The sequence below is a fragment of the Grus americana genome, chromosome 2 (genome assembly GCF_028858705.1).
Source record: "Grus americana isolate bGruAme1 chromosome 2, bGruAme1.mat, whole genome shotgun sequence".
NCBI lineage: Eukaryota > Metazoa > Chordata > Aves > Gruiformes > Gruidae > Grus > Grus americana.
In genome coordinates this window covers 162,402,711-162,429,952 of record NC_072853.1, presented here as the reverse complement: position 1 = coordinate 162,429,952, position 27,242 = coordinate 162,402,711, and the positions used below count along the sequence as shown (strand labels likewise).

The 27,242-nt window shown below is 47.3% G+C and overlaps 1 protein-coding gene across 2 annotated transcripts in view; it reads right to left on the bottom strand.

Moving 5' to 3' along the window:
- ACVR2B (activin A receptor type 2B) overlaps window positions 1–7,141 on the bottom strand; it is a 100,215-nt gene extending 93,074 nt beyond the window's left edge. Inside the window, exons 1-2 of one of the 2 annotated variants that reach the window (XM_054817114.1) lie at window positions 7,004–7,141; window positions 6,316–6,507 (exon numbers count right to left, since the gene is read on the bottom strand). In XM_054817114.1, the coding sequence (XP_054673089.1) occupies window positions 6,316–6,367 (52 nt within the window). In that variant the 5' untranslated portion in view covers window positions 6,368–6,507; window positions 7,004–7,141. Of the gene's footprint in view, window positions 1–5,825; window positions 5,862–6,315; window positions 6,508–7,003 lie in introns of those variants that run through there. The other variant, XM_054817115.1, reaches the window with a different exon arrangement.
- Between the last annotated feature and the right edge of the window lie 20,101 nt (window positions 7,142–27,242).

Genomic DNA, 27,242 nt, shown 5'->3' with positions numbered 1-27,242 from the left:
ATTTAAATTCACAAATCCGTATGCATAAGCCAGTCCTTGCTTACAGTCAATTCAACCCAAACGGGAAAGATTTTCTCTAGGAGCAAAACCACACCAACCATCTCCAATAAAGTCATCAAAAGAAAAGAAAACAAAATCACCTAAGTGGCCAGAGCACACTACCAGGTTCAAGCCTGATTTTACCTGATACACAGCTCATTTTTTTTTTTTTAGTATAGGTATAAAATATTTGGTGTGACCTTGGGTGAGGAGTTCCGGATGCAGCGGGGAACACTTGGAGATAGCAACGTTTTCCCAAGCTCGGCCCCTCCACTCAGGGTTTTTGGGGCAGGGACCTTCTCTCTACACAACCACCACTTTGCAAAAGAAGAGTCATATTTTTCCAAGGCACCTAGACATCAGTAACGTATTTTTTTCTTAAGTAGCACGATGGACCGATGCCACATGCAATAACATAATCAGAGCGACAAGACTCGAATACTGGCAAAATAAGAGGCACTTGTGTGCTGGAGGGAAGCATATTATTATTTTACAATGTACATTGACAATTGCTGCTCTTAACTTTTAGTTTGAATTGAAGCTATACCGTAATAAAGGAGGAAGATGACAGAGAGAAAAGAACATGAAATTGGTGAAAAAGACCAACGGTTATATTCAAATCTAAGCATAAAATGTGCTGGGTCTGCAGAATGCAGGCAGAGCGTTTCATCTTTAATTTACTTCTCTGCCCCTTTGACTTCAGTGGCTCCAAGAAAACTTACAAAGAAGATTTAAGGGGGTGAGGGGGGAAGTGATGTATATATTTTTAATATACCTTAAAGGAACAAATGACTAAAGAGATACAAAATTATTTCAGAATGAAGTAATAATGAAGAGAAGAGATTAGACATTAGTTGATCCTCAATGGTTAATGGAGGGGAAAGGCAGGGGAGAGGAGAGCTTATACTGGTGAACGCTGCGGCCACAAACACCCCTCTTAAACACATCCAATTTCACTGATGTGAAAATCTCCACATGAAGGAACAGGCGAAAAAGAGCTTAAGTGGGAACAGGGTGCAGAATGCCAAGTGCTACACTGAATAATTCAGATCCAGGCAGCGCTATTGGCCAGGCAAGAAAATCACACCCCCCTGCTAGTTTTAAAATCAAAGGCCAAGAGGGATAAAAGGGAAAGACAACACCTCTTTAAAGCAGAGATTACGCGCTGCGGTTCCCATTTCCCAACTTCCCACAATGTTTTGTTACAGCGAGAGCGCCGGAGCCGGGGTGCTGCAGTAGTGCCAAGGCATGGCACCACGCTGCCCGCATCGCTGCCCAAGGAACCTGGAAAACGCTGCCGCCTTTCTGACACCACTCCTTCAGGCCAACAGCAAGAGAAAGCCAACTCTGAAGCAGGTATCGACCAACTCTGACTTCGTAAGAGTTGCCTTTGCGAGACTTTTTTGACGCGTAAGTAGTTCTTCAGTCGCTGAAGCTAAGACCCCATCAGGGCTTTCAGTTGGGTCTGGATTACCACTGAACTCAACCAGGTTCTCTCTCTTGCCTCCATCCTTCCCAAATTACAGCGGCCCTTCTTCGGCACCGGCTGATGGGGCTAGATACGCAGATTTCCAGGCGAGGGATGGGAAGCACCGTAAGGAGAGGCCATGTCCCCAGCACCGGGTGCGGTGCTCCCTGGAGAAGGGGCAGCCACCAAAGTACCTTGCCTTGGCCACGCGCAGCCAGAAGCAGGGGGGTTATCAAGTCCCTTCCATAACTTTTAGACTACAGCTACTACATTAAGCTCAAAATAACTGTCCTGGGTGTGTTTGGTAGAAAGGTGCTATATTCTATGGGGCTCAAAAGATGCAGCGCTACTAAAATCCTGTTTAATTCTCACTATTCTAGCGCAGCTCCACATGGTCAACTACTATTAACATTAAATGTTAGAGATGCTTCTAAAAGTAGGCCCTGAAATATGACAGCCAAAACACCTTCCACCGCAAGGCCCAAAAGCAGAGTAACTTTGACTTCTATTTATTTTATTTTAAAGGCGCCCTGGCTTTCTAGGAACAGGCACCACATGGACAGAGCGCGCAAGTACACCATCACTGGGTGCCCAGCCTCGAACCACCTCTTCCATCCATCTCCTCCGCTCTTGATAAATGATGATAAAGATCCCTTGGTTCCTTTTACACCTGCAACGCTTCTGCAGAGGAACCCACCCCGTGGACAGGCGTGATGGAAATCACAGCAGTGCGTTCCTGGGCTGTTCCTAACACCGATCCCATTTCCAGCGCTCCAAAAGCTGCTCCTCTTCCATCTGAACCCGCATCCTGCTTCCCAGAACTGGCGAAGCCAGGAAACCCCTCTAGCTTGATCTGCAAGGCAAGGAGTGCGTGATGGGGAAGGGGGGAGATGGTGGGAAGGAGAGAACAAAAACAACAAAAAAAAAAAGAAGGAAAAAAGTGAGGCTGGCCTGTTTCTTTCTTCTCTACCATCTATTCAGTGGCAGCAGGGGAGGTCTACAACTGTTGCATCACGTAAAGCACAAAAAAACCTGACAAGCGTGTTTTAGCTGACGGAGACCAGAGTGGACAGGAGGCTGGTGACAGCTCGAACGCGGGGACTAAGAGACCTCCGCTTTAATTGGCTGTTTCTTACCATCTCATCAAGCGAGCAGGAGCGGTACAGCCTGGATGGGCTGCTCAAAGACACAAGAAATGGCAGAAATTTCAGCGCGTAAATACTTTAACTAACTACCCAAGCTCAGCTTAGACTTGCAGTCCGGTCCAGGGATACTGAATTTTTAACCCTGCCTGATCCACAAAAACCTACACCGAAGGGGAGGTGCAGAAGATGCTTTGCAGTGGAGTGGGGGGGAGAAGGGGGGAGCTAAACCACAGGCTGTGCAGGACCTGGAGAGGTGTTTATAAATAATGTCACTAAAAATAATACACTGTGCGCTCGCATCTCTAACATAGCATTTTCTTCTCCACAGAACTGTGACAATGGTTCTCTCGGTGGTATAATTATCTAGATTTGATGACAGATTAAAAAAATATATATCCCAAACACCTGTTCAAGAGTTTTGTGTTTTTAAAGGCCATTGCCATTAACCTTGGGCCATGCACTTCATTGTGTTTAATTAGCAAGCTAATGAAGCCAGTTTTATTCCCTTTCTCAAGCACAAGAGGATAAATACAAGACAGTGAAAGAGGAGACCAGATCCATTTGCAGCACAGTTCATTGCTGTGTGGCATTACTTAAACTTGCACCAAAATAAAAGTAATGCAATGGCTCGGGAAAACGCGTTAGCAATGCATTCTGCAAGACAAATCCTTTTACACCTTCTGTATTTTCTAAAGCTCATAGATTAAAACATGATTTCTGAACATTTGGGCTGCAGTAAATTTGCAAACAAAGGGCTAAAAATGAACATAATGTTTTCCTCAATGAATCCTCAGTATTCCAAAAATTAAGCATAACAGATTTTTTTTTTTGAAAGAATAGCAGCCCGTGCTTGCTTTGTTACAGCCAGCCAAGGTAGCGATGAGAATCGTCAACAATGGAGGTCAAGCAATTTTCGAAAAGCCCACCACTTTCGCACAGTCCTAATATGTACACGCACAAAAGACATACTTCAAGCAAAGCCCAGTGCTTGAATCCCAGCAACACATTGCAACTTTGGGTATTCGGGGTTGGTTTGGTTTTTTGGGGTTTTTTTTGACTGAACAGCTTTAGGAAAAACCGGACAATGAAGATCACGTTGATAAATACTCAGAAATATCACAAGAAAGGCAGAAAAGGCTTTAAAAGAGAGGGAGGGATTTACAGAATTGCTAATGTACTGATTTAATGATTTGAGAGGACCTTTTCAAATAAACAGAATTATATTCATTTTCTGGGGTTTCTTTATTGTATTTTCACAGGAAAGAAAAAGTCAGCATAGGCATGCCCTATCAGATTATCCTTTTCATAACACGATACATTTAAGAAGCTTTCAGGGTTAATTTTTTTAAAGCAATTGCTTTTTTCTTCCAACTTCATTCTGCCACTATACACACACAGCCCTAGGATCAGGTTAAAACCCAAAACCAAACAAAACCCCAACCCCATACCCAAAACAAAAAACCCAAAACAAACAAACAAAAACCAAACCCACCCCAACACGGAAGCCATCTCTTTTATTGAATCACCCGAGATAAAAGGATTCCAAGATATATGGAAAGAAAATACATTGACCATAAATCTCCTTTATGCACATAATAGAATTTTCCAGCCAAGAGAGCTGTTGTGATGATAGCAACGCCGAGCACCACGAATACTGATGGCACACGCACACACGCAGAGCCTGCTTCTTCCAAAATACCTGCTCTCCCTCAGCACTGCTATGTAAATACAAGCCCGCACAACCCCCTTCCTAACACATGGAAACAAAGCTGCGTACAAGTGTCCCAGCGACCAGATAAAAAAGCCCAAGCTGCCTTTGCTCACCATCAAATTTATTTTATTTTTATTGCCCGCTCCTTTCTTATTGCCTTCCACCACCACCACCCCACCCCCCGCCTCACACTTTCGGCGTGACTTAAAAAAATAATTAAGCGATGGCAGTGTTTATAATGCCAAAGGCAGGCGGTGGCAGTGCATATTTAATGGGCACTCGGAACAAAGGAAGCCCGGCTGCAGGAGCGCCCCGGGGCCGGCTCCGCCGCCCGCTCCCCCCCGCGCCCTGACCCGTGCCCCGGCCCCGCCGGGCAGCCCCTTCCCCGGGGCGGGGGGGGGGTACACACGGACACACACACGCGGGGAACCCCCCCACAGCACACACACACACACGCACTCCCACCCGCTTTGCAATACAATGAAGCCGCGATGGCAAAGCCGACGGGAACTCCCCGGCTGCCCATCGCGGAGCGGGGAAAGGGCAGGGCTGCAGCATCCCTGCCTCCCCCACCCTGCCCCCGGGAAGCCCTCGGCCACAAACAACACCCCCCCACCACCACTTCGCCCCCCCCCCCCCCGGGCTGAGGAATGGAGGTAACGTAACAAGTTACTGCCCAGTGCCGGGGCGGGGGGCGGCAGGCTCAGCCCCTTGGGGGGGGTGGGGGGTGTCGAGGGGCTGTGGTGACCAGGCAAAAAGGGGGGGCGGGGGGGGGGGAAGGGGGCAAAAGTACTGCCACCCCGGGTTCTCCTGGGGAATATGCTGCGCTAGTATAAAGGAATTGGGGAAAAAATAATCATTAAAAAAATAAATAAAAACAAGGAGGGAAAGTGGGGACTTAAAGCGCGCCCGCTTTTTTCAGTGCTGGGGCACAGGGGGTTGGATCCCTCCCGCCCCCCCCGAGGGCTGCGGGATGGGGCACCCTGTGGACTCCCCCCCCGCCCCGCGGAGCGCTGCCCGGGTGCCCCCTCCTGCTCCCCCGGCCGTGCCCGGGCTTTCGGGTAACTTCCACCCCGCGTCCCTCGGCAAACCGCGCACCCCGCAGGTTGGAGCTGAAGTTTGGGGGCCAGCCCAGTTCCATAAAATAAATGGCATGGAGAAATACAAAATAAACACTACCCCCGCCACAAAAGCCTCCTCCCGGGGGATGCTCCCCCAGGCAACCCCCTCCCCGCCCCGTACACCCCCTTTTTCCCAACTTTCTCCCAGCTCCCCGCAGCGCCAGCCAGCCCCAAACGGCTCGTTCCGTGCTAACAGGCAAACCCCGACGGGAGCACGGCGTCCCGGGGGGCTGAGGGGGAACCGGAGGGGGTCCTCTCGGGGCGGAGCGGGGGTTCCCCTTCATCCCCCCGGGTTACACAACCGCAGCCCGGCAGGAGCGGGGCGCACGCATGGCCACTACCTGAGGGGTTCCGCACCATTTCGGAGCAACCTCCAGGTCTCCTCCCGCTGCTCCCAAGTTTCCCCCCCCCCCCACCCCAACCTCCCCAGCTTTCCCACACACACACACACACACACTCCGGCAGCACCCGCCCAGAAGTAAATGCCCATTTTTGTAAAGTTTCCTCGATATCGCGCCGTGTTTACATTGCCATCTATTCCCACAGGCTGCCTGAAGGGAACAAAAAGCAGCACGGGAAGGCTCGTTCTGCGAGCAGAGAGAAAACGGAGGGGAGGGGGTGAAAAGCGAAAAAAAAAAAAGGGGGGGTAAAAAAATAAAAGAAAAGAAAATTAAGTAGATCGCAGCGGTGGGGTTATTCCCCAGTTTGCAGGGTCGCTGGTTGCTCTTTTTTGGAGGGTGGCTGCAAGTAATTGCACGGCCCATTCAATTCTGCATTTGGAGAAGCGACCGTAAGCCCGAGCGGGAGGTAAACACGCAGAAATGCACTTACCTGCACAGAAAGTTCCACAAAGCAAGGCGAAAGTCAGCCACGAAGCAATCATATTCCTTTACTTTTTTTTCCTCGTGTGCCCCTCTATCCCCAAGGGAAACAAAAATAAAAATAAAAATATCGAGAGAGTGAAAGAAGGGGGGAGAAGCGAGGCTCTGCCCTCTCTCTCCCTTAAAAAAGAAGAAAAAAATCCTGAAAAATACAAATAAAAATCGGATTTAATTCCTTCGCAGTTGCAAAATGTATCCACTGGAGAGGAACAGCCCCGGACGGTTCGACCTGCTCCTGCCTGGCCCCGGCGTTTGCTCCGAGCTTTCCAAGAGTTTCTTTCCCTGGGCTTTTGTGCTGGGAGCGCGGCGTGCACCACACACACCGACTCCCCCTCCTCCTCCTCCTCCTCCTCCTCCTCCTCCCAACCCAGCCCCTCCGGCTCCCCCAGCAGCAGGGGCGAGCGCACACGCACACGCCCGCGTGCGCGCACACACAAGCGCACACACACACCCCCTCCCCGCGCAATGCACGCGCAGCCCCGTGCAATGCACGCGCAGCCCCGTGCAAGGCGCGCAACACCCCCACGCGCATACACACACACGCTCCCCTTCTCCCGTGCAACGCACACGCGTTCCCAGCACCGGCAGCGAACGGGGCGGCAGCGGCAGCAGCAGCGAAACTTTGCAAGGTTACCGACCCCGCATCCAGGGCGGCTGCTGAGCGGCAGGCAAGAGCCCGCGGAGGGGGCGCGGAGCGGCGGCGGGGGGCTGGTGGTGGCGGCGGGCCGCGCCGCGCCGCGCCGCGGCATCGCGGGCTGCGCGGGGCGCGGAGCGAGGGGGCGGCGGGAGCAGAGGCTGGGTCGGGAGTTGCCATGTACAGGGGAGGGGAGGGGAGGGAAAAAAAAAAAAAGACGGAAAAAAAAAAGCGCGGGGGGGAAGGGGAGGTTTGTTGTTGTGTTGTTTTTTTTTTTTAATAATTAAAAAAAAAAAAACCTGAACCGAGTCCAAAATGGCTTCTAAAAAAAGGGAGAAGCCGAAGCGGAGCCAGCGGGGGAAACCCGGATGTTTGATACAAAGAGGCTGGAGGGGGGCGGAGCGGCGCGGGGGCTCCGCGGCCGCTGAGTGGGGAGAGGCGCTGCCCGTCACGGCCGCGCCCCGCGGAGCGGCCCGGGCTGGGGGGGTGGGGGGGGACAGGGGCAGGGGGAGAGGAGGAGGAGGAGGATGGAGGGGCGCAGGGCTAAGCCACCGCGGCCTCTCGGGGAAAGGGGCTGGCCGTCGGGAAGCCCCCCCCCGCGCCCGCCACCTTCCCGGGGGAGAGAACAGCGCGGGCCCCCCGGGGTGGGAATAAACCGTGTCCTTGCAAAAAAAAAAAAAAAAAAAAAAAAATTATCCTCTTTTCCCAAGCTGGTGAGAATGTGTTTTCCCTGCTGGTGTCTCGCCTGCCCCAGAGCCCCCTGCACCCAAGGAAGTGCCGTGACCCCCAGATCTTGTGGGAGCGATGGCTCAGGGAGTGTCCAGGGGTGCCAGGGCTGAATCAACCTCAGCAGAATCAATCTTCCGGCCGTTTCAGGGTTAATAAGGTTTCCTCTATTGCCAGGGTTACAGGAATTGAACTCTCCCCACAATTTATTTTAATTATAACTGAATAACACAGCATTAGGGAGCACTGAAGCATTGGTAAGGGGAAGGAAGAGGAGGGGAAGACGCTGAAGTTGGGTCATTCCCAAGACTTGGGGTCTGCGAGGTCCGACGCCTCACGGGGACGAGGGCTGCGGCATGGACGCTGCGCGCCGGCAGAGCTCCTGCGCACGGTGGTGAATTGCAGGTCAGCTCTCGCTAATTTGTCCGATGGGGAGTAAGGCTGAAAATATTTGTAAAACCATTTGCTTTTTCCTCTGGAGGGAGATAAGAATAGATATGAATCATTCTTTTAAAACTTTGAGAAGTGTTTTGTTCCAGGAAGGAATATGTATGTTTCTTTTACAGTAAGAAGTTCGCAGGAAACTTCAGGAGGCTTTTGTAAGAGCTTGTAACCTCTTTGAAGCTAGAAACTTTTTTTATATAGGTATAACACTTGCGTAACAAGGTCTTAACTGTGAATGGGATTCCTAGGTGGAGTTGCAATAAAGTGATTAATAGTATCATTCATGCTATCATACCTCATTCATGTGTTTACTGTAAGTAAAGAGGAATACATCAGCAGGCGTATAGTGGTTGCGACTTTAAACACGAGGCTCTTGGGGGAAAGTCAGAGCTAACGTGTGCACCGACGAGGGGCAATGCAATTGGTAAAGCTACAAAAACCACTCAAGAGAATAATTTTTGGAGCAAAAAAGCAGCAAAAACAAGTCCACGAAGAGCTGCTGCTGGGCAGGGCTGTGGCACGGAAAAAACAAGCAAGGTGGGTAACGTCACCCAGCTGGTCAAACCAAGGATGGAAAATAAGAAGGAGAAGTGTTTGTCAGAGGGATGGGCCAGGGGTGATCCCTATTTATTCAGAAACAAGCACTGACAAAGTGGGGTTTGGGGGTTTGGAGGCAGTGAGGACTGATTTTGTCACTGGACACTGGTGGGACAAGTCACTGAGAAGGGCACTCGAGGTGCAAAAGGGAACGTAAAACAGTGGTCAAAGGAGAAGTAAATGTCCTGGCCGTGGGCTGCAGCAGCTTGGGATGCATTTGGAGCCTCGAGAAGAGACAAATAATGGGTCAGTATTTCCTATAAGGCCGCTTATTTCATTTGAAAGCAAGTGACAGGTCAATATTTCTGCTTATTGCAATAGAGGAGTAAGTTCTTAAACAGCTACCAAGTGGCTGAAGTGTGGAGAAATGTGTGGGGTGATAAAACATGGCGCAGTGTTTCACTGTACAGGCATCCCCGTGATTACCGAAAAAGGGTCATGTAGTTCACACCAAGAAGATACTAGCCCTCGGGAGCTGGCAGCGTGGCTAACGTAACGATCGCTTGGGCTGCCTCCCTGCCCCGGGCTGAAACGCTCCCTGGCCAACGCCGCTCCTATTTTTAATCGCTGCGCTATGGAAAGCCCCGATTCGCGGTACCCGAATTTGTGCTTTACAGGCAGAGACCTGGGAGCACGTTTATCACGCGGCTGTCATCGCTTTTGAGGAAACGGGCCCGGAGCGCTTCGGATGTTGTCCTATAGCCACCCGATACGACGGGCGTAGCATGGCCTTTTGCGCTTGGACAGCGTGCTGTTGCGTGGCGCAGGCGATGCTGCAAAGAGCAAACCGACAGAGAGCCGGATCCAGGGCGATATTTTGCCCAGGGATAAATGGTACCCTAAATTTTCATTTATTAAATTGCAATCCGTCTTGCTTACATTGTTTCACAGGGAGATGTTTACCCTCCTGAAAAGCTAAAATGTTTTCTCTACTTGCAACATAAAAGCCCAGGAGTGAGTATTGTCACTGGAGATAACGTTACAGCCTTAGGAAGATGACACTTAAAAACTTCGTCAGCCTCCGAGAATTTCGGAAATAGCGATGAACAAAGGTAGGAAGTGTTAAGGGCAGGCAGTGCTTGCAAGAAGTGCCCTTACAAGCGGCATTTTTCAAGATCTTTTTTCCGTTTCCAGGTATCACAGCTCAGACCATTTTTAAATAATTATACTTAACAGTTAAAAAACCTTCCCGCGCTAAAATAAATTCTAGCTAAGATGCTTTTATGCTTTGCAGCCTCATATGACACTCAATCTTTCTCGTGTGACTGTTGTAACAAGTCAAATTCATGTATTTTGATACCCCGCACGTGATAAAGATACTTGGATCGCTTAAGCCTGTACGAAACTGCAGTGCTCGCATGTCATTTATCTTAAAATCCTATTGTAGCTCTCGTGAAATGTAATTTCTTCAGTGAATGGAAATTTATACTGACAGAGGTGTTATAAAACATGGAAAATACTGGGGGAAGGGGACCCAACGTTTCCTTTATCTCTTCATGTACTCACTAACGGGGATTTATTTTTCAGCTCTGCGTTGGTTCATTGCAGGTTACAGAGCTCTGATGCAATTAAAGGGACCCCTTCCCAGTCGTCTTAAGCAAAACTTGCATTACTTGCAACAGGTGAGACACGTGTGCTGCGGCCCCGAGACAGCAAACTGCTTTACAGGCTGCAGTTTCCATATCGGTTCCTAAAGCTGCTTGTAGGAAATCACTCAGCCTAGAGAAACTCCTGGGATCCCAGCCTCTGCCTCCCCAGTTCAAAATGCATGGGTAAGAAATAACAATTTCTATTCGTAACCTTGAGTAAATAAATTGTCACTCGAACTACACATTTCATTGTAATTAAGCGCTTCCCAGTAACAACCAACCCACACTATGAAGCGGTTTCTTAATATAATGGTAAGCTAAATTCTCGGTTGTGAGCAGAATTGGGAAGCTTTTAAAAGCACAGACCAATTAATACAGCGGGGCGGTGTTGCACGGTTCTCAACATGTGAAGAAAAGATGGTTTTGCTCAAGAACTTTATCCTTATTTTCCAGAAATGCCATTGCTGTGTGGTCAGTATCTCACCTGCAGAATTTCCCGGTAGGATTTACACCCAGTATTAGCCCGACTCTGCTCCCGGTGGCTTTGCCTGACTCTAAAGGGAACAGAGCTGAGGCAGATTTAAACCTTCCCCAGCTTTCTAAGGACTCGCTGCTGTCACCTCTCCATAATGCAGCTACAATTAACTTTGCTGGAATTTCTATATTTGAAGCAGCTTTAAATTAGAGCCTGAACTTCCAGACGTGGATGCAGATGGTCTTTGCTACTGTCTGTACGAGCCCTTGGTTTTCGCACTAAAAAAGCCCACCCACGTTGACAAATTTGCCCTTTGCGGTCTGGCTTCAGTGCGGCCGGTAAAAATAGCGAGTGATACGGCAGACAGAATGGGCCCTAAACTGTACGAAGGTATTTTTTGATAGCTTTTCTTAGCTCCAGACTAAAGAGCAAGGCATCAGATGTTGACAGATAGGGGGGAATATACCAAGCGAAGGGATCTGTTGCCGAGACGCCCGTAAACCGCCGCTTTTGCCGTCTTCCAGAAATCGAATTTTTCCCTTGTTTTTCGGTTGTATTTTGATTAAAGTGTAAATACCAGCAACTGGCACACGTCACCCGGTGTCAGAGCCGCGCACCAAAGCTCTGTTCAGGTTGGAACTTTAGTGTCACTTTACTCATCCGTGAATTTTGTTAGGACTTCTAGGGCATAGCTCATTATTTTTACCACTGTAACCACCAGAGTTCTCATATAATTATTTCACTTTAAATCCAGGGGAACTTGTCTGGCCTATTGGGCGGGGAACTTAATTGCAAGAAGGCTCCGGAGGATGGTCAGCGCTGGATGGTAGCTGTACCGTTAGCGTGTTACCCCCCACCCCCAAAAGGAGAATCCAGGCTCTAATCCATACCCCCAAGTCATGCCAGCTCGCCGGGAACCAAAGCACGCCCACGCTCGAGTTGGAGACTTCTGTGCTCAGACAAGGAGAATTATGGACATCATATGACTAATTCTGTAATGACGGTATATGCTTAATTGGTAAAGGACTGCATTTTTTATCTTTTTTTAACCCAGGACATAGCGTCAAAGGTCTGCCTAATGCTTGTGGTTCCTTTCAGGTATTTTCTTCATTAAGATTCGCTGTACTTAAAGTTACTGTGGCGGCTGGCATTGTCTTACGCCCTTGAGCGCTGCTGTGCTTTTTAGTGATGAGAAACCAGCATTCAAATTCCCCTGAAACGCCAGGCTGTGCCGCTCGCAGCTTGCAGAGGGATTTCCCTGAACCTCAGGTACAAAAGCTCCGGCAGTTGCACAAGCTGGTGGCCAGGAGTCGGGAAAAGCACGGTATTTCTGTAAGTGGATTACGGTACCAAACTTTAGACCTTAATTTTAATGTCCTGCTTTCAAGCTCTCTGCCTCAGTTTCCCTGTAAAATACAAGTACAGTATTGGTGATGCTTAGCTCCTAAAAAAATAAGTCTCTCTAACTTCTGAGAGTGTGTTACAGCAAGTTGAAGTCGGTGCATCTTAAATTTGGTGGAAGGAACATGTTTCTACCAGAAGGTACTTAACCGTTCAAACAGATTACCAAGTGCCACAGCAGCAAAATCCCTTCTGCTTGAAATGTTTAAGACTGCCTGGATGCCTGTCAGGAAAACATGCTCCCAAATTATTGGTAGCAACACCGAAATCAGTTCTTGGTGACAATCCTGGTGGCTGTGACAGCCTCCAGTAATGGGAATCTATTAATCTCTTGCTCTGTGCCCGTAAAGCACTCTGTCCTCCTTCCATTAAAAGCTGAAGGTAAATAAATACAGGTCCCATCATCAAATCATTTTGCTTCCATAGAGGTTATCTACAATGCCTCTACGTGAGATGGACAAGCAGAACAGCAAAAGAAACTCTTCCCATCCTCGGAGTAAGACTAGCCAGGGTGCAACGCTGCAAGCGTGGGGCTCGGGAGCTGCCGAGTCGCCCCGGTCGTTCTGCTTTGCTTTGCGTGACAGCCGACGTCGCTGGCATCGGCTGGGGGCGGCAGGCGAAGGGCAAGGCATCGAACCCCTGCGCTTGGAGAGCTTTGGACCAGGTTAGGGCAGCCTTAAGTGCTGCGTTCTTTTGGGTGGCTGCCAGCAGATCCCACAGGGTTTTGCAACACCTAAAAAAAAAAAAAAGCCTGGGAATACAACAGCCCTTCAATCCACAGAGCAAGAACAGCATGTTCAGTCACTGCCCTTAGACTGTTCCCTAACCCTATCCGTTTAAATTACCATCCTCTGTGAAAGAAGATAGTAGGTATTTACCCACATTGTCTTCAGCTGTTGATGTTTTACCTGAAAATGCAGTGCAGGTGTTTTAAAGTGCATGTGGTGGCTACAGCAGCCTAGAGCTAAGGGCTGTCATCTCTCCAGCTGCCTCGCCCTCCTCCCTCCCCAGGTGTTTGGTTGGCAGAAGAACGTCTTTCAAATTCCAATATTTTGTTTAAAAGGCTAGACTCGGGGGTTTTAAACTGGTTTTAATTAAGCTTTAACGCTGGGAAGGTTCATATGGAGGTGTCGTGTCTCTCTTCGAAATGGCTCTGCCTAAGAAAAGCATCCGTATCGCTCCTGCGGCCAGCTGGACCACGCCGGAGGGTTTACTTTCACTACTCTTACCTGTGGCCTTGTGCCTTCCGACGCACTCAAGGCATGTATGGAAGGGCCAATAAAATATGTCCTGGAGTGATTGCTGTATTTTTAGAGTTTGTCCCAGATTATTGGCCTTTGTCCCAGATTTCAGTGGTTAGGGTATAAGAATGCCCGGTGGGGCCGAGTGCTTCCTGCATTGCTCTCAGGAAGGCTTTAATCAGGAAAAATACCCTCTCAAAGAAGGCAAATAATTAAGTTTTTGTGGCAAATACTCTACTGCATTAGCAGGAGGTGATAAACACTCAAGACCACAGTATAAATAGAGCAAGGCAGATGCACTAAGCTTTCAAGTGCAATATTATTGTGTTACATGGTATTGAGTAATGAATTGGACATCACTAGCAAGGTAGTTTTCCTTTTATCATTATTGAGACCAGAGTTTGGGTCTGTCTCTGCTGCTCACGTGGAGAAACGCTGATGTAAACTGCCTGGAGGAAGCTGGTCCCACATGCTGGCAGCTGGCAATGTGCAAGTGGGACGCTAATGTGGGAAGGGATCTTCAGGTGTCATCCGGCCCATCCTCCTCCCTTTGGCAGTGTTTATTCGACCTGTGTCATTCCTGGAAAATGCTCATCTGACCTCTTCCTGCAGTGCTGGGCACTGCATGGTGCTCCAGGCCCCCAGAACTTCACAACCTTCACCGGCAGAATATTTTCCTTCCTGCGTAACCTCAGCCTTCCCTGCTGCAGTTTGGTCCTTACCGAGCACCTGAGGGATGGCTTGCTCCTTTTCTTTCTGCTCCAGCTTTTACACATTGGAAGACTGTCTCTCTTCAGTCTACCAAAGTCAAAACAGGCCAGTTTGTCCTTTCCCTGTATTTCTGGCTGCACAGCATGACCCTCGCTCCATCCCTTGGGCTGCTTAGCTGTATCTCAAGGACTGGATTCCCTTGCTGAAGTCCTGGACTCCCTATACCACCATCTCTGGCATGTGCTCCTTGGCTGTGGGGGGACTTCACTCGGTTCAGCCCTCCCAGTTACACTGTGGGTCTTTGGGATGCTGAAGGGCTCCCTAATTCACAGATTCACAGATCGGTAGGGGTTGGAAGGGACCTCTGGAGATCATCTAGTCCAACCCCCCTACTAGAGCAGGATCACCTACAGCAGGTTGTGCAGGATCATGTCCAGGTGGGTTTTGAATCTCTCTAGAGAAGGAGACTCCACAACCTCTCTGGGCAGCCTGTCCCAGTGCTCAGTCAACCCCAGAGTAAAGAAGTTTTCCCTTATGTTCAGATGGAACTTCTCCTGTGTTCCAGTTTGTGCCCATTGCCCCTTGTCCTGTCACTGGGCACCATTAAGAAGAGTCTGGCCCCTTCCTCTAGGCATCCACCCCTTAGATATTTATAAGCGTTGATGAGATCCCCTCTCAGTCTTCTCTTCTCCAGACTAAACAGCCCCAGCTCTCTCAGCCTTTCCTCATATGAGAGATGTTCCAGTCCCCTCATCATCTTCGTAGCCCTCCTCTGGACTCTCTCCAGTAGTTCCCTGTCTGTCTTGAACTGGGGAGCCCAGAACTGGACCCAGAACTCCAGATGTGGCCTCACCAGGGCAGAGTAGAGGGGGAGGAGAACCTCCCTCGACCTGCTGATGGGCTCATCCAAGCAATTTCTGGCTTTCATGGGCTTCCTCCTTGGTCCTGCCTCTTTAACCTCCTATCAACTGCTTCTTGCCCAGCTGCCCTAATGCCCTTTCTCAGACTATTTCCTTAGCTTCATAGCAGGGAACATAGAGTCATACATGTCATAAAAAGTACAAAGTATAAAAACTATTCTGTTCAAAATCCAACCACTGGTCCGTCAATTTTGTAGAGAGACAGGAGTGACACATTGCCAATACAGATGCAGGTAAAGTACTGCTGCACTCAGCCATGCCTGTGAGAAGAACGTGCTCTCCTTCCCAGAGCTCCGCAGCCTTCAACTCTTGGACATTTTGGCGTATTATCGGTGATAAATGTACTGACAAGTGAGAGCAGCCAGCCCTGCAGGCTGAGATGCTGGGGTATTGTGGGTTCCTGGCATGGGCAGGAAGAAGAAGGAGACACAAATATTTTTGTAGCCAGGCTCAAGGTTTTGTCTATTTGTAGGTGTCTTGCTGTCCCCTCAATTGGGATTAGGTCCTGTGGAAAGAAGACTGCACTTCATGTTTTGACTTTCCTGGCCCTGTATCCACTCAGACTCTCTTGCTCCCAAAGGCCACTGGTTTTGTCCTTTATTTTTGCCACCAAATGCCACTCATTTGTGTTGAGAAGCAGGAACTGGCAGCAGGGAAATTAAATCAATAATCCAGCAAGCAACCAATCTGTTTCCCATTTTTTCTGACCTGTCCATGCTGTGGGATAGTGCACAGATCCTTTATTATTCACCTACCACGGTTTAAATGGTTGCAGGTGACTACTAACATGAGATTTGAAAATAATTCGATAATAATGGAGGAGAAGAAGAAATATTTTTTTAAAAACAAAGATGGCATGGGGCAAGGATGAAAAGGGTGAAGGACATATGGCAGAAGCACTGGTTGGGGATATTCCTGTAGCCTGGGTTCCAGCTCAAGCTTCTGCAGGATCTCTGATAGGCTTTGCTTTACTTATCTCTTAAGTCCTGATCAGAATGGGAACAATGGGCTTTATCCACAGAAGTAATTAAAATGTTGCACTCCCTGGCAGGGGAGTTAAAATCAATTTCTCAAATACAAAATGAGGAGCAATTGGCCAGGCTGCTGCCGTGTGGAAAAAGATCCGGGGATGTGATACTTGGGAGCACAGCAGAAATCTAGCCCTGCAAAAATCCAGCAGTCCTCCCGGGATGCGTGTTCAGAGGGGCACGCTGCAGAAGGCACGGGACAATCTCTCTATTCAACTTGGCAGTGGTGGGGTCTTCTCTTAGGAAAAATTTCCAAACCTCAGGAAAGAGACAGCTCAGCTGGGAAAAGCCCAAGGAGGTGCAAAAAGAATGGTTGGAGGTGTAGAAAATCTGCCTTTGAGGAAAGGCTGAGGGAGAGAGAACTGCGTGATCTGAAGAGGGGACCAAGGCAAGACAAAGCAAGTTGCCAAATACGTGTAAGGCTGATGGAAAGAGGAATGGCACAATGTGTCCTTGCACCTTCTGCAAGTCAGGCGAGTAACGGGCTTCAGCTTCAGCAGGAAAGATGTGGGTAAAAGATGAGGAAAAACTTTCCAGTGCTATGGATAGTTCAGCACAGGGATGTTTCCATAGGCTGTGGTGGAATTGTCACTGCAGGAAGGTCTTACACAAAGATCTCACAGGGATGGTTCAAGTATTGTTCATTGTACCGGAGGCTTCTTAGAAGGCTTTATCCGAGTTTCTTTTCCTATTTCCTCCAGTTGCCACTGAAATCATTGGAATTCAGCCCTTCAGCATCTGGAAGACCTGCCACAATAGCAATCTCCTGTTTGCAATCAAGGAGATTGCAAGGGCAATCCCATGCCTATTTAGCTGGTGTGCAGCTCCTAGGACTGTAGGGGTAAAGAAACAAGCTACAAAATAAGTGTCCTATAACTAGAAGGTGGTTATTCTAGAGCATTAAAAATCCAGCCTTTGACAAGGAAACGCTGCACATGAGCGGAGCTTTTCCGTGTGAAATATTGCAAAGAAATCTGAGTTATGTTTAGTGTTAGAGAGGCACAAAGGAAATCTTCTTAGAACCCACTGACAATGACCTGTTATAAAGGGAACAGGAGCGATTCATGAGCTCTCGGACAGATAGAGTGCATCTCTGTTCTGTCCCAGTCCTCACTGTCTGCCGCTACTCCAGGATGCAGATTTCTTGAGAAGGATGTGTGCCTTCTTGCTCAGTTAGCTCTTACACATCATGTTTTATTTGCTAGGAGACTTGAACGATGAGCAGCAAACATTCTTGTTCCTATTTTAAACACATGGAAACTGCAGTACAGAGAAATAAAATGACTTGTGCAGGGTCACAAAGCAATTTTGTGGCAGGGCTAGGGCCAGAACCCAGTTCCCTTGCTCCCAAACCCATGTGCCAGCCTTCAGCTCTTCATTGACCTCTAATTTTAATCACCTTCCAAGGAAGTCTGTTGGCCTCTTCCAGTTGACTTCCATGGGAGTAATGCCAGGTATGAAATGAAGTCACTGGGAATATCGATGCAAAAGAAGCCAATATTAGATGCAAAGAAAGAACTGATGGAAAGGAAAAAATAGATTTTACAAAAAAAAAGGAATAAGTTCTGTGCTGCTTCCATAATATCATTCCCCCTTTAATTTGTGCCTGGTCAAAATTAAAAAAAAATAGATTGCTAATATTAATAGATGAAATGAATCTTGAATTTTATAATAGTGGAGGAAATGAAGGGACCAAAGTAATATTGTGTTGTTAACTGAGATTTTAATAATGATTCTGTCCTCAGTTGGTGCATTTATTCCACAGAAAGTAAATCATTAATGAAGAGGGGGGGAAAACAGTTTTATGGTGATGGATTTTTGAAAGAAAAGTTTAATTTTGCTTAACTTCTAAAAGCTCTGGAATATGCCTACAGCTCCAAAACCAGAAGGCAAACACCTCAAAACCAGTCCATAAAGCTGGGATGTAGCCAAGTGCCTAACACTGCCTGGGGTAGGACGGAGCGGTGTCTGTTGCTCCTCTCCGAGAGAGCTGAGGTGAGTGGAGGAGGTAGGTTAGAGATGTTGGTTTTGATGGAGGAAGGAAGGTTTGAAGGTTTGCCTTTGGTTTGTTGCATTCTCATATCTATTTCTGAATGGCATCTGGAGAGCAGTAAGGACATCATCCTCACCCTAAACCAAAGGAGACTGACGTGGGCTCATCTTACAGTTTCTGTGGACTTTTTGCAACATCTGCTTCCACTGTCTCCTCTGCAAGGGGTGGGTTTGACTCAGACCACTCTCATTGCTGTGAGGGTGTTTGACTTCCCAGGTGAAGAAAGAGCCTGCCAAGGCTAGCACATCCAACGATGGCTCTTGACCTACCCACCGCTATCTTCAACCACCTCCAAGGAGTCCCAAAAAAAGGGCTCCCTGGAGCAGCAGCCCATTTCGCACCAAGTCCCCTGGTTCAGAATGTCGAGCGTAGGGAGGATCTTGGTCTCACAGCAGTGGAGAAGAAAAACATCTCTGTAGCTGGGATTTGGTGCTTAAAAAAAAAAAGCAAATATGGAACATACATGCCTGCGTGAGCATGAAAGAGGTGGGGGAAAAGATAGAATTCCCCTGATTCCTTAATGAGCACAGCACCCCAACGATGAATGTAGAAATTTGCAAATTAAATGACATTTTTGTATTTAAATTATCAAATCAATAAAGAGAAGTAAACATTAAACAACATTATATGAGAGCCTGGAGTGTCACCACAAAAATTAAGACTATGTAATTAAAAGTACAATGCAATTTATTTTTATATCGTTCTTCATTCAAATCGACAAATCTTATTACTTACCCAAAAATGTAAAGCAGGCTGCAGACTAATTCAAAAGATGAAGACGAAGTGGCTATTGAAAAACCTATGTTTCTTGGTCCCTTAGATCTGGCACCAGTCATGATTTAATATTTTAACTACTGTAATAGGTTATACTGCTGAAGAAAAGTGCTTTAATTACTATGGGAAAGCTAAAAAAAAAATCTAATTAAGAAGAATAAAATCATTCTTATTGACTGGGAAAAATAAAACCGTAAAGGGAAATGAAGGATGAAAAAACCGAAGACATGCAAATATTAATAAATGTGGACTGCGCAGGGTAGAAAACACACTTCTGCAGTTGCTGGGGGGTGTGGATTTGAATCTGGCTGGAGATCATGGTTTGCCATGGCTAAAACTCTTCTCCGGTATCTCACCCACTGGAAGCACCTTCTAATTAGTTGCAGCACAGGGAGTTGAGTTTGCTCTAAATTCAGCTCAACATGTCCATGCAGAGCCGGCCCCACTGGCTGTGCCTGAAACAACCGACTGAGAGCGTGAGATTGTGCTGCATTTCTGCATATAGTACGGGTAACAGAATAATTATCTCAATAGTTGCCGTCCTTCCTAAAAAGTCACAGAGGACACGGGTAAGAAAGCAGTCCTGTCTCCCAAACCATGCAGTACATCATGCCTGGGGACACCGTAGGGACGAATTGCCAGGAGCAGATGTGAATCTGCCTTTCAACTCGCCACAGCCCTTTAAAGTAATTTCAAAGGAACCTTTCTGTGTGAAATATCCACCACCTTGTCTGCTCAGACCCAGCTAAGGTCATCTTTCGACTTTATCCCCAAGAAGCTGCCATAAAGGAGCACCTGCACCCCCATCGCGTGCCTTCACGGGGTCCCCAGGGATGCAGGGCTGCTTTGGGAGCAGGTGCATCTTGTTTTGGCCAGAAACAGTGGCCAAAAATGTTAGGAGGTGTTTGACTATATTTTCCAGATGTGAAATGAGATTGGACCTTGTGTGGTTTTGTCGTTGCCGGGACTGGATTCTGGGGCTGCGATTTTGAGCTTTCATCCCACTTTGGAAAAAGAGTGTGTTTATTTCGTGGTCTTGAGCATTCTTGTGATGGGAAAATTTATTTTCTGCCCAGCTTTACTGCCCTCATTCCTAAAGATCCACTGATGTCAAAATGTCTATGGATGTTGAAAAGAAGGGAGAGGATGCCATAGGGTCAACAGCTGCACTAAGTGTTTAAACAAATACATGCAGTTTAATTACTTCGGCTGATATTAGTAGTATTAATGCCTTTTCAAGCCAGAAGTTCTCTTTTGATCACTTATATTTACTTCACATATAAAATAGACTACAGCAATTTGGCCAGTTATCTTGTACTGAATCCAGTGACTTGTACATCATTAATATCTCCAAATATGAAAAATTAGTAGTATAAATTTTGCACAGCCCTTCCAGGATTACAAATCTTCATCAAAGGCAAGAGGAATTGTCTGAGGAATAAGGTCTTCCAGATTCAATGAGCGCATACTGTGCCAGAGAGGAAGAAACTAAGTGAAATCTTTGCAGCAAATGATGCCGTTATGGATATGTGCTTGCACAGAAAGGCAGCAAAAGGGCACTGCACCACCTCGGGTATATTTTGGTGGTATTACTGACACGCAGAGTTGCACAGCTTTTTGCTCAAAGGTAAGCACGTTCTCCTTTCCCACCTTCACCCACAGGCAACGAGGCTGCAAAGCCATAAGCATAGGCAGGGATTGTTTGAGGGGGGGTTGATTGACTGGGGGTTATTTTGCAGCACAGAAACATCTGAGCAGTAATGCCTTTTGATTAGCAAAGAATTTTTATGTTGAACCTTGAAAAACACACAAGGATTACTCGTGAAGGGTATTGCATAGACCACGTGTAAGACATCTACAAAAGGGTTGCAGAAACAGCCTTTAGTTACAAAACACAGAAATAGGCAAAGATTAAATTCGGCCTTTGAGAGAAAGATAGAAGGGGGTTTTATGTGGTAGCATCCAAAGGCCATTGTACTGGGACCATGCCATACTGTAGATGCTCTGCTAATCCAGGATCCGCAGACGTAAGAACTTTGTATAGTCTAGCCTCAGGTCCTGCACAACCAGACCCCCCGGGCTGATGCAATCCCAAAGCACAGCTCACATTTTGAGTCATTTGGCCATGACTCATGAGTGGGACCAGGGGATTGGGGTCTGGGGACACATGGGAGGGCCTGAGGCTCTGGGTTGTTGGTCAGAGGTGGTACGTTTTAGCTACCCACGTGTGGGACTGCCACTCTGCTCTGCTCTGACGTCCCTCAACCCAACCGTAGCTCTCGCTGCACTACAGGACACAGAGCACCAGCAAATGCCTGAGATGCGCTGAGAGCATCAGGGCGGGGAAGGGTCATGAGGGCAGTGGTGGGATTAGACTCACCTCATTTCAGATATTTAGAGAGTAGACTTCTAAATGCAAGCTGTCATGTTGGGCTTCCCAGGCAGCAAGAAGAAATAAGTGTTTTTATTATGCAATTCATCTGCTCTGTTTTAACCATCTACTTTAGGAAGAGATGAATCACCGTAGACTCCATTGACTGTATTGACTGGCTCTCCATTGACTAGCACGGGAGCCACGGGTGACTAGCTTAAGTGCAGATTTCTGCTGTAGTTGGGTGAATCTACCGAGTGCTTCATGCCCATGGTGTAAGACTTGGCTGCTCTGAGCAGCTCAGACTGTGGCATTTCAGTCAATAACTTCTACAGCAAGTGCAGTATTTTTGGAGAAGCGACACCCATCAGGAGGAGTTTGCAATGTAAGTAGACAAAAGAAATAGCGGGTGGGAAACAGAGGTGCCCCGTGATCAGCAGGAAATAAAATCTGCGCTTCCTGCTCCTGCACCACGTCCCTCAAACCCTGTGTCTCCTTTACAGAGGGTTCCATATCTTCACAGAGAGATCAGTTCAGGTATGAACTAATCATACTGATGATTAGTTCATGATGATTGCTGTCATCTCTCTCCCTTCAAACTGGAGGTGTCCTGTTGAAGCCGTATCTCACCCCCCTGTTGCTATTGCTGCACCTCAGTGCATCAGCCACTTCTTGGGTCATCAGGAGAGAAACTGGCTGGGTCATCAAGGAAGTGTATGCGTGAAAGGAAGAAAAAAACCACATCAGTCTGTAGGAGCGTATGCCATTAAAAGCAAAAACCAGCCTACACGTGTAAGAGCGGCAGCCTCTACAGCGTGGTGCGTCCACACACTTAGCCTGTTGTTTCAGAAACTTCGTCTCCCTTCGGCTGTGATCACTCTCGACTGTTTGCAGTCTGTGTGCGGTGACGTGCGTGGAATATTACTATGAAAATGTGCGTTCTTGTTAATAGGTATAGTTTAGGATGATTGTTAGCAGAGCATAAGGCCTTATTGATTGAAAGTGGCATATGGCAAGGATGTATAATGATTCACTTTGGCTGCTAGTTTGAAATCCTATTCACGGGCGAAAAAAAACCCCACTCTCCTTTGCAGTCAGGCGTCATTCTTTCTGCAGCGTGTTTTTCAAACCGGGCCATTTTACAAGTGATCCGTAGGAGAGATTTCCTGCTCTCCTGGGTGCTTGCTCAAAGCTCTTTTCAGTCCTGCAAGGGCAGGTCACAGGAACAAAAGCTGAAGTTATCATACGCCTCCCTTTGAGGGAAAGGTTGGTTGTCTTGCAGCTCTCTCCTCTAAAACTCTTTTTCAGGGCATTTAATGTTTATGAAAGGTGGTGGACTTGAAAACCCGATGCATGATAAATGGTACAGCCCGAGCAATGCCCCTTTTCCAGCAGCGCACCTCGGTGCCTGGTGGGAGAGCACGTGAATCCCCACCTGCAGCACCAGCCTCATGGAAACGGTTTTGACATTTTTACCAATCCCATTTTTGAAGGACGAAGCTGCCAATGCTCCGGCAAGCTGCACTGAAGGGCAGCGCTTCTCTGGATCCAGCTCCTCTTCAGCAGGGGGAAAAAAAAAGCATGTTCCTACATGGCATCAGCACATACAGAGTAATTAACCCGAGGTAAAATCCCAGTCAAGGCAGAGCAGCCAAAGTATTAATACATGTGAACTGACAGAGATACGCCCTGAGGACCTCATCCATCTTCGGTGTGTGTTAGCAGGGCCCAGTGAAGCTCGGGTTGTCTCACCTGGTTTGCCATGTGTAGACTGACCAGGTAAGCACAGACCTTGCGGCTGGGCAAAGGCGGCACCTTGTGAGTCCTGAGTGTCCCCACTGCCACATCACTGGTACTTCTGAGGGATGTTTTGAACCTCAAGAGAGATGTCCTGAAGGAGAACAGCTCAGAGTGACGCTGCCCTGGTGCTCGATAGCAAATATGGCTGCAACTGATGCTAATACTGACCCCAGCACCCGCTCCTCCACCACGGCCAGGAGGACAGTGCAGGGAAGGGTTTAGCTAGGTTGGCTGAACAGTGGAGAAAAAGGCGATCCCAGCAACCCCTCAGAGCTATCTTGCAACTTCCACCGTACAGGGAAAACCTGCGGGGACTGGTCCTAACCCACCAGTGGATCAGCTCATCCAGGAAGGTAACTGATGGAGGGAAAGAGCATGATCTCTGCCAGCCCTGTAAACCTCCCTGACCTTTATCTGGCTGATTTAACAGCATGATGTTGAGTGATATCTGGACACTTTTCTTGGCCACAGCACCACGAGTGATTCAAATGGCCTTCCCCTCACTACCGGAGGTACAGCCCTTGTGTTTCCCCACCAGCAAATAAAGAGCAGAGCCTTCATATATGTCTCTTCTGGGATCCGATGCTTTCTAGGAATTGCTTACAAAGAATTAAGTAACCCATTTGATTGTCATCCAGAAGCCCTGGGCTTGCTACATGATCTTGCACGTTTCTTTTTTCCAGGGAGATACTTCTTCAAGATGGTCTTGAGGATTTGCCTGTGGTAGGCAAAACAGGGCTCCCTTGAATAAAATAACTCTGAACAAGCAAATAAACTGAATGCCTTTCATTATACCTGTCACCAGTTTATTTACTCCATGGCCTCTTTCTGCCATAAAAGTCTTGAGTGATTTCAGCATACTAAAACATCTGCACTCATTTTCAGAAAATAACAGCAACTGCCAATGTATGAACTCACTGTTTTCTCAGAACGCCTATTGTTCAGTGTCCGACCCTTATTGTTTCTCATCTCCTGCGAGTGGTTTACAATGAAATCCACTTTATTTACAGTGGAAAGCAAAATGTGTTGGAGCAAGACAATCGACTATAAGCCTTCAGTCAATAACAGCTTATTTTTCTGCATGCTAAAATGTAGTCATTTCATGCATTCATTGAAATCGGTGGCAAAATTCCCAATTGGAGGTGTCTTTTCGGTCCTGTGCCAGATCCTGGGCTCCTGCTAAGTGTAAGCTGGTACAGCACCTTCTAAAACTGGATCCAGCACTCACAGACTATCTCTGTAGGCTCCACAAGCCATGCTGTAGCGAGTGCTCACAGTTTAAGACCTTGTATCAGGACAATACTTCAGCATCGCTCAACTGGTTTGCTGATTAGGAGCCTTTGTAAGAGATTGAGCTGCTGACAGGTGAATCATCTCTGTCCCACAGTGTCTCAGTCTTTACTCTTGGTTTGTGGCCAACATCAACTCCCACTGAAGGCCTTTCTTACATAGTTTTCCAGTGAATGCTTTACATGGGGTCATCACATCTCCGAGATAAACACTGAAAAGCTGAAGCATGCTATTAAGCTTCTTAAAACATTAGAAAGACAATCATTTTGACAGAATAGATGTTAATCACACTTATATAAAAGCTTTTCATCTTCAAAGCATTTAACCAACATTAATTACATGTAATTGGCTTTTCCATGTACGTCATGCAAAACGCACCTTTCATGTCACTTGTCGCTGCTATCTTAGCCGGATTACTGAGAGAAAGCTGTGCCTCTTCAGTGCAGCACGGCTTCCTGAAGCCACCTGAGGCCTCATCTTGCAAATCACAGAGGGCAACATTTAAAACAGCAGTTGCACAGAGTAGAGACACCTCAGCTGAACTGAGAGATCTGTGAAAAAAATAATGCCATCCCACTTGGGTGCCTGCAGAGTTGTAAGTGTCTCCATTTCCCTGGCAAAAGCTGCCAAGGAAACTCTTTGAAGTTTTGCTGTTCCCCATGCCTGGGGATGTCCCTGTCTTCACTAAGCCCATCCAGGTCCCATACCCACGCGCTGGTGTCTGCAAGCTCTGCTGCTTGCCCAAAATGCCTGGGATGCCCTAGCTGGAAGGCAAGGTGCTCTCTGGAGTTCAGCAGCACTGCATGTGGAAGGGTACAGTGAAAAGAGAAGGGACCACATTTTCCACTTAGTAACCTCATCTTCAAGCACTTACCCAAGCAGTTGAAGACTTGGGTCCATTCCCTTCCTCTGTCTGAGGAGGTCTGAAACCTCAATCTGCCACCACCTTGTCATGCTTTTCTTGCATGACCTTTTCATTGAAACAACTGCTACATTCAGCCACAAGCAACTTGAAAAAGTTAAGATTTTTATTCCAATTTACAGTGTGTGAGACAAAAAAAAAAAAAAAGAGGATTTCTTGCCCAGTGAGCTTTCAGGATTCAGCTAGGAAATACAAGTTCCATGTGTCCTTGGAAGAGCTGGCTAGTATTCAGGTTCCCTAGTGTTCAGGGCTGAAAGGAAAGGATTTTGGAAGCATTAGTCACAAAAAATTAAATTCCACCAAAAAGGATAAAGCAAGAAAATTTCCAAGAAAAGAAACAAAAAATTGTATACAGGGACTAGATCACGGGGAATGTTTCCTGGAGATGAGCACTGGATGGAGGGTAAGGTTCATGACAGTTAAGGAACCACACTTAAGCACTATCTGTGATCAACAGCACCACCCAGGTCAGAACCACAGGACCTGTCCTATCAATCAGAGATCAATGAAGGTCCTGAAGGTGTCTTCACTCTGGCTGTCCTTCAGAAGGCAATACTGAAGGAGGCATTATGCTTGTTTTCATATTGAATGCAGCACCATTTACAAGCTGATTATCTCTATCCCTGTTCATATACGTAGCTAATAGAGCTAAAAAGTGTGCTGCTAGTTTAATTGCTCATAAATGGCTGAAAGCTCCACCTGGCATTCCTGCATTGTGTTGAAGTAAATAAAGGTGCTTTCCCAAAAGCCCAGGATTTTCTTAGCTTTTATTCTTAACCCTCAACTTTTATTCTTAACCTTAGGTGGCTACAAAGGCCAGAGACTTGAGTTTCCCGCAGAGATGTTTGGGTCTGGGATAATAAGTTGCAAACCTGTTGAACTGTCTTGCACGTTGAAAGACTCTCCATCCTTCATTAACATGCATTAGAGACAGAGAGACCTGCATGGTACGGTCAGGATGAGCAGAAAAACAGTCCTGCTGTGCAAAAGAGAATTCAAGGAGCGCAGGGACCTAACCCCAAATCATAGGGAGGCAGATTTTTAGAAAAGCATTTAAGTGGCAGGTTCCGGTACAAGCCATAATTGTGCTCATAAAACAAGACCCTTTAAAAATCCCGTACAGTGTCACCTGCCCTTGGTAGCTAGAGTGGCTGTTTGCTTTGCAGACATCTTCACAATTTAATTCTCAAGATTATAACTCAGTTAGTGGCAACACAGTTCTGTCAGACTACTCCCACCCTTGAAGTTAAGTAAATGGTTAAGCGCTTTATTGGTTCAGAGCTAGAAGACTCTCCACCTTGCAGGACTGCGCCCTGTAATCTATTCGTATTTCCTTTTCAACTTCTGCAAGTAACCCCAAACAGGCTGGGAACGCTAAGTGCAAAGTTACAGGAGATGACTGTGGCAATTTCTGAATGACAAGAGCATTTAAAAGAAATGTCAAGAGTCTGTGGGCTGCAAGCTTTTATGTTTCAAGGAGAAACAAGAAGAAAGGAGGGACAATAAATCAAATGCAACAGCTTAGCATGCTCCATCTCTGAGAATTAACCTCTTGAAAGCCAGGGCCCTGATGCAGCGCGGGCCACACTGCTTTGATCGTGTCCATTATTTTCTGCAAAGTGGTGGAAGCAGCAGGGTGGGCTCCTCCATGCGTGCCCAGGGGCCATGCATACTATGCTTTGCTTGACACGTGCTATGCATTTATGGGTTAACATCAAACATGAGCTGATTTATAATTTTTAATCAAAAAAGGATTATAACCTAATAAATCCTAATAACATATTCTGTCTGGAGGTTGTGTGATGTAGTCGTATAATCTACTGGTAGCCTTGCTCTCCTGAGCGTCAAAGATGGGGAAACGTTTTTTACTTGTCAGTAAGTTGTTCCTTGGAAATGCTTAA